General features: G+C 35.1%; 1 protein-coding gene across 1 annotated transcript in view; it reads left to right on the forward strand.

The window, feature by feature from the left end:
• Nucleotides 1-8,263, forward strand: part of LOC106875913 (uncharacterized) — a 57,678-nt gene that overhangs the window by 41,366 nt on the left and 8,049 nt on the right. The window contains exons 14-16 of the mRNA XM_052974355.1: nucleotides 1,224-1,325; nucleotides 2,388-2,567; nucleotides 7,916-7,988. Of these exons, the coding sequence (XP_052830315.1) occupies nucleotides 1,224-1,325; nucleotides 2,388-2,567; nucleotides 7,916-7,988 (355 nt within the window). The remainder of the gene's footprint in view (nucleotides 1-1,223; nucleotides 1,326-2,387; nucleotides 2,568-7,915; nucleotides 7,989-8,263) is intronic.

The following is an 8,263-nucleotide window of genomic DNA, read 5'->3' on the forward strand; positions in this document are numbered from 1 at the left end:
GGGGGGGGGGGGTAAATTGCTTACATCAACCCCAGTACTCAACTGATCCTTATTTTATAAACCTTGAAAGGATGAAAGGCAAAGTTGACCTTGGTGGAATTTCAACACAGGACATAAAGGTGGACAAAATGCCACTAAGCATTTTTCCCAGCGTCCTATGGTTCTGCCAGCTCATCACCTTAATAATAATACTAATAGTAGTAGTAGTAGTAGTAGCAGCGCAACGTAACCAACCAAATATCTACATATATGTGTGTGTGTGTGTGTGTGTGTGTGTGTAGGTGGCGAGCTGGCGGAAATGTTAGCACGTTGGGCAAAATGCTTAGCAGTATTTTGTCTGTCTTTATGTTCTGAGTTCAAATTCCACCAAGGTTGACTTTGCCTTTCATCCTTTCAGGGTCAATAAATTAAGTACCAGTTGTGTACTGGGTCGATCTAATTGACTACCCCCCCATCCCCCCAAACTTTCAGGCTTTGTGCCTAGAGTAGAAAAGAGTGTATGTGTGTGTCCGTCCGTCCGTCCGTCCATGCAGTACAGTAATGGAGATATCAATGATAAAGCAGTAATGCTGTAACATGCGAATAAACACTTCAGTTAATAAATTAGCTGCTTTCAGTTCGAGAGAGAGAACAAAATTAACACCCTCATGCCGTTGAACATTTAAGTTAATTAAGTAAAAGATCTTAATTATTTGCTCCTACTATCAAAAAAAGATCTACTGTTCTAACGAGAATGCCTAGCTTCAATATTTAGTCACCATGTTTATATAAACCTCAAATACTGTTTTATTTTCAGCTTCAATTAATCTTGGAATTCTATTAGATTATTCTCTGAAGAAAAGTTATTGAACTTATCCGAGAACTCGGTTAAAACGTTGATAAAATATCTTTTATTTTCCGAATACTAAAATATAATAATGATAAAATGATTTCAAAGCTAGGAATTAGCCTGGATAAATTCCACCTAAATTCCTCTCATCTCTGTAACTGTATGACTTCTCTGACATGTTGGTGTTATTTCTAAGTCTTCACCTGGGTTTATTTATTAGCAATTACTACTGTCTCCAGGTGTTCTATCCTATCAAAGGATTTGGAAATTTGTAAAATTAATTATGTAACTCGTACAGATTTCAGTAGTTTCATACCATTATCTGTTATGATTGATAGACAAGAAGAAAACCCACTTCTTATTGTATTGTTTGCTGTAATCTGTTTGTTTGCAGGTTGTTGTGATGCGTGTTGCAGAAGCCAGAGAAGAGGATGTTTATATTAGTGACAATGGACAGAAAGCTCCTCTTGTAACGAGCCCCCAAGCAGTGGCTAAGGTATTCATTTGTGTTGATAATATTCTCCTGTCAAAGCGAACCGAAGCTTACAAATCTGATCTTGATCACTGAGATGATTCAGGGACTGTGGATTCAAAGTGAAGATGGTTTTTAGAAATAGCCAACCAAATTATTAATTCAGTTCTATTATTTTGAATAGGGGTGTGGGGTGGAGAGAAGGGTGTAATTAAGACTTACCTTAGTTTAGTTTTAATCATCATCATCATCATTTAATGTCCACTTTTCCTTGCTTGCAAGTGTAGACAGAATTTTTCTATGACTGGATGCCCTTCCTGTCACCAATCCTTGCCTGTATCCTAGTGAAGTAATATTTCCCTGTGGTTAGATGTGATGTCAAGACAAGGGTACACATAAATACACAGACACACAAGCGCAACAAGATAAAAGATTCTTTCAGTTTCCATCTAGCCAACAGAGTCTTTGATTGATCTGGAGGTGTGGTAGAAGACATTTGACCAAGGTGCCATGGAGTGGGACTGAACCCAAAACCATATGGCTGGGAAGGAAGCTTCTTAACCACACAGCCATGCTTGTGTCTCTTAATAATGCAGCTGAACTAAAAAAAAAAGGAAAACAGAGAGCATTGAAGACAAAATTCAGTTTAGTTTAAATAATATTGAAAATTGGCTTTGAGCCAGAAAAGGGTCACAAATCTGGGGCTTATCTGAATTTCTGAGATGTTTAGTGACTGGAAATACAAGACTTGCCCCTGGGCAGAACACCAGTACATTACAGGGTTAATGCACTGGTGTAAAGAGTAATGAAGTGCCTTGCTCAAGGACAGAATGTACCACTCTATTCAAGAATTGAACCCTCAACCTGACAATCGTGTCCACTAAGCCATGCACCTTCACTTAAATAATGCAGTCAAGTGTCTTCCATTAATTTCCAAAATTAATCCAAAGCATTGAAGAGTGTTTTTCTTTCTTTCTTTCGTTTGTTCGTTTGTCAATAGAATATTGTCTCACGAAAGGATTGCTTTTTTTATTTAAAAAATTTTTTAAATTAAGGGTTAAAAAAAGCCATTTTATATTTCAACAGGTACGTAATTTTTTGGACACAACACTTCTTCGACTGCGGGAAGTATGGATGAAACGTATCTCCTACAGCACCAGTGTCAGTTGTCCGTGTGGCCAGTTATGTGATTTTCATCATATCAGTGGTTGTACGGCTGAGACTTGTCTTCATTTTCTCGATCTTGATGAATGTCTTAGCAAAAAGGTTAGTCTCCCTCACTCATTCCATGTTCATGGCACCCCACCCTTCCTTTTTTAACATTTTCTTGTCTGTTTTTTTTTTTTACATTTTTCTCTCCATCTACTGGTCTCAATCATTGGACTGTGACCATTCTGAGACAACATTTTCATTGGTCTTAATCATGGTTGTGTTGTTAAGAAACTTGCACTGTGTGAGACCTTGGGCAAGTGCTTTGTTTATATCCCCTTAACTTAGCTGCTTGACAAAAGTGACTGATAGTATAAGTACCAGACTGTGGTTGATTTGTTTGACTAATCCTTTCAAGGTGACACCTTCATCAGCCAAACTCTGTTGTGTTGTACGTGGTCTGTGGAATGCTGTCACCAACCCTCACCTGTTTTTCATCAAAATAATATTTTCCCTTTATCCTTTGAACACAAACAGCACCTGAGTAGGAAATGTTTTTAATGGTAGAATGCTTGTATCATGGTGATGTTGTTTACGATTATCATGGGACATCAAAACAAGACATGAACACATGCTCACATATAATAGGCTTCTTTTAGTTTCCCTCTCCCGAATCCTCTTTGGTTGGCCTGGGGTTTTAGAGAAGGTATTTGCCCAAGGTGCTGCACTGTGGGACTGAATCCAGGACCCTGGGATTGCAAAGCAAACTTCTTATCTGTGTGCTACATAAGCACACTAACCCCCATGTCAGTGCCTTAAAGAAACAAATATCTAAGTCTGAATATTTCTTTTGTGGATCTAAACACACATCCTCAGAATGTCCTGCATTTGGTCAAACATGTATTAAATGTGTGGAGTGGGGGGAAGAATCATTTTGAGGACAATATATAATTTAAGGAAATGGTTGAGGGAATTGAAGAAATTGAAAATGAAGATTCTGCAAGTATTTGTGAAATTGGAATAAAAAATATAGAATGATGATTACGAAACTCAATAATGTTAACATTAAAGTGCCAGCCACATTGACAGCCAAGCAACTGCAATAGCTGAGAATTCCTGGATGGATTTGAATAAAGCAAAATTAAGAAAATGGGATTTCCAACTAAAACAAATTGATGGATCAGTCTTTGAGATTCTGGGAGAGTTTGATGCATTAATGGTAATTGGCAAGGAGAATAGAGAGAGATTGTGAGTGTCATTGTTGTAGAATGAAAAAAATAATAATAGCTTATTGATCTGAACATGAAGAATGAATGTTGATTGTTCAACATTAATTCTTGAGATTGAAACCCCAAGATGATTTGAGAGATTAAGAGGTTTCATGGCTAACATCCTTCTCAAAGGTAATATGAAACCATGCTATTTTGAGGCAAAAACCATTATCAATACATGTTAAAGTAAGGAAATTAATTAATAAAAGATTTTAAGTTCTTCCTAGAAAGAATAAACGGATCCCTGATTTAATTAGTGGATAAAGAGATCTCAGAATATGAGGGATCTATAAATTAGGTGTAATGGAAAGAATTTGTTCAGGATCTTATCCATTCCCTAAATACTGGATTGAGTTTCGTTGTTTTCAAGTGAAGAATTATTTTGCCAAAATGGATTTAAAGGAAGCACATCAACAAATTGAAATGTATTTTCAAGTAAGAGATGTTACACACCTATAAATACACCTAAGATTGTTTTTAAGGTGAACATGTTTCCAATATGGAATTAAAACAGGAAGTGCTACATTTTAGAGGGTCATAGAACATATTGTTGGAACATGGATAATTTCGTCTGTCTTTGTGTTCTGAGTTCAAATTCTACCAAGATTGATCTTTACCTTTCATTCTTTCAGGGTTGATAAAATAAGTACCAGTTATGTACTGGGGTTGATGTAATTAACTTACCCCTCTTCCCTGAAACTGACGGCCTTGTACCAAAATTTGAATCCATTATTTATCAAGATTCTGTACAATCATAAAAAGTTGAAATTCTCAGGCCTGATGATCAAATGAGTTGGATCTGTGTTAGAAATTGGTGAATTGTCTTTCCTTGGATAGAGTCTGACAGATGAAGATATATATCACCAGATTATCATTTAGCTGCAAGAATTATAGACATGAAAACTGACAAACGACAAGAAGCTATTAGAATCTTTTCTTAGACTTGTTAATATCTATGGAAGATTTAATGACCATTATTCAGATCACATATCACCGCTTAGAATCACTTTGTAAAACTGGTCTCCTGGTTTTTTGAAGAATCCTTCAACAAAACTCAACTAAGCAGATAAAAACTGCTGAAATCGTTATAGCTATTGGTTCAGATTTATAATATCACAAAAGAAGTTACGTCGAAAGTTGATGCAAATGAAAAAGCTATAACACAAGAAAAACTACCTTGTATTATGTTTGTCAACAACATTAACCACATCTAAAACAAGATATTCAAATATTGAGAAGAGGAAACCTGGGCAAATGTGTTCTGTATTCAAAGAGAATAGTATTTTCTGCCTGGCTGAAGATTTAAATTGTTCTCAGATCATAAGAGTAAGTCTCACAAGAATATATATTTTTAACAAGCATTGTAGTTTATCAAAAGTGCTGTCTGCTTGGAATATGAGATGGGGTTCTCGAATAATAGGGTTTGGTTGTGAAATATCTTTGTAACAGGATCTCAGATATCATGTATTGATCTATTATCGCAATTGCAGGAATTAATTATGGTGGTGGAGGTGGGTTTTATCAATCTTTTATAAATTGATGGATTAAAATGTAGAAATATAACATTGAAAACTACCAATATTTTATTTAAAAGGACTTTTAATAATTATTTTTCCGTTTTAGAAAAGTTGTTTAATTCATTGAAAAAAAAAAATTAACAAAGCACAGGCTTGGCTGTGTGGTTAAGAAGCTTGTTTGGCAACCACATGGTTTCAGGTTCAGTCCCTCTGTGCAGCACATTGGGTATGTTTTCTACTATAGCCCTGACCAATGCTTTGTGAGTGAATTTGATAGATGCTTCTACTCCGTTTATCTCTACTAAATTTTATTCATCAACGTTTGGTTGGTTTAAGGCTTTAGTAGAAGACACTCAGTTGGTCTCATACAACTGGGATTGAACTTGAAAGGATGGAGCTGCAAAGCGAACCACTTTACCAAGCAGCCATACTTGTAGCCGACATTTATTCTGGAGCAGACAAAGTGCAGTGGGTTGAATTATATGTATCTAATTCAACGGCTGAAGGAGATTTTGATCTTGTGATACTGTCATCAATTGTCCAGCAATGTTAACAGTATAATCATTTTGAATGTGAAGAGAAACTAGTTTAGACTGCTTTGAGAAAGCTTTCTCACAAATAATTGACAACAAAGGGTGAATAAATACAGACATAATAAGTATAATCGGTGTCTGAAAATCAACAGCATATTTACTTGAAAGACCATTATAGCAAGACTTCAAGAGATCTTGTTTTGTTTTCAATGACAAAGAAAGAAAGAAAAATGTAAAAAGAAATGGAATTCTGGTCGACTTCAATGTGAAGATTCTTTGGCCAAGTTTAACCAGGAGAGACACTACTTATAATTTGCAGGAAACAACTTGAAGACAAATGGTAAATTATACATTTCAATGGAGAACATCATTAAAACTATTTAGTAAACTATGTATAAAAGACATTTTCAATAAGGACACCTGTAATACTAGACACAAACAATTATCTCGCCTACTAACCCCTCCCCCCTGCCTCTGATATCAATAATTTAGGGAAGGCTTACATTTCATTTTGATAGATATCCTCTAATAGCTGAAATCTCTCTTTGTTTCTCTTCACCTCAACAATTTTACCTTTTTATTTCCATTTTACAGAATTCTTTCCTTTTTTTTTTATTGCAGTCTTTTACATTTCTCTGACTCTTCTTGTCTATTTGGCTCTTTTTTTTTAATTTCTTTTTCTTTTTTTTTTGGCTTAAGCAAATTCTATAGGGCTGGTCATTTTGTGTTGCTGCCCCCTCTGTATTCCCCACAAATGCTGTTGGTCAAGTGCTTCCTATTTCCCATGAGTAGGAAGCTGTTTTATGCACCACCTGCATCGGTTTCATTGCAGATGCAGTCATGGAAGCCATGTGCACGGAAAGCAATTAAATGTTTCAGTGAACCAACATCAATCTAGAAGGAATATGTCAATGATCCTTTTGTAAGAATGTAGGAATTCCACAGAGTTTGTTTGTTGTGGTTACAAAAATGTTCAACAGCGTGGAATCTAATTTTGCATCAGAGACAATTACCAAAGACTGACCCACTCTCCTAGACACATCAATTAATATAACTAGTGACAACGTGATTACTATAATTGCTGTACTAATAATCATGTAGTTATCTAAAAACCATTGTAATATTAGCCGTGGTGGAGCTCGGCTGAAAATATTTATATACACAGAACACCTACATAGAGATAATAGTATTTACCTCAACTGTGGGACGTACAAAAAACCCACACAATATTTATTTCACCATCATCATCATTTTACTTCAGTTTTCTTTGCTGGTATGGGTTGGATAGGTTACTGCAGTGTCTGAGTCGGTTCTTATTTAGAATTACTGCTTTCCCAGATGGGTCAGAGGGGAAACACCTTTATCTTTCATCTTTCTCTTGGTTTTTATGCCTCAATGCCCTTCTGGTCACCATCCACTTTATAAAACGTACTGGGTGCATTTTATTGTGGCTATTGACAGTAGAGAGGATGCTATATTCTTATTGAAATATATAGAGAAAAACATCGACACACAGGGAAATAGTAATTTATCTCAGCACTTAAATATATTGAAAAACCTACAAAAAGAGAAGAGTATTTATCTCACTGCTAAAATATAGAGAAAAAAACCCTTTAAGATAATAGTATTTATCTTACCAGTAAAATATACAGAAAACCTGCATATAAATATCTTTACACTGAAATTTTCTTTAGAGGTTGAAAACTTGGAATAATTTCAACATTTATGTATAGAATAAGAGAAAGTATTTATCTAAAAGAAAAAAAAAGAAAAAAGGAAGTAAAATAAATAATAGAAAATGAATGAGAGATGTGAATATCAAAAGTCTACGTTTGTTAAAGAGTCTTTTTATAGAGAAATAAAATAAAATATCAACAAAAAGTCACATGAAGTTTCTGGAGGGAGTTAATTGTTAACTTGGATGATTTTTTTCATGGTGTGAAACAGATGGTGAGAGATAATTCCCCTGTTGGTAACATTCTCAACTGATGATGGCCATAACAGCTGAACTGGGATAATGTTGAGTAAAATGTCCCACTCACAAATAAAATGAACTTCTTGAGACAGATTTGAACTTGTCACCTTTACACATACACTTTGTTAAATTGTCTCTTATTTTTTTTTATTACTTTTTCCTTAAACAGGTTATTTGTTGTGGCCATCGCCGGATGAAAACAACATTCGTTCAAAAATGGTTCCCTCCCCACCACACAGTTGGTGAGTGCTTTTTTTTTCTCATGTTTCTGAGTAAAAAATGCCTTAATTGTTTATATTATTTGCTTGTTAGAGTGAAACACAATTAACTATATTGGTAGACTTAAATGTTTTATACTTTAACTAAGATGGGAAGGTATGGGCCCTTAAATAAGGACCAAATGGGGAGAGGTGCAGCATCTACCTTATACATCAAAATCAGCAACTCAGTTTTTGAATCCATAAGGAACAGACACACTACACACACACATACATGCACAAACTCTGTTATATATTTA

Source organism: Octopus bimaculoides, chromosome 18 (assembly GCF_001194135.2).
Source record: "Octopus bimaculoides isolate UCB-OBI-ISO-001 chromosome 18, ASM119413v2, whole genome shotgun sequence".
Lineage (NCBI taxonomy): Eukaryota > Metazoa > Mollusca > Cephalopoda > Octopoda > Octopodidae > Octopus > Octopus bimaculoides.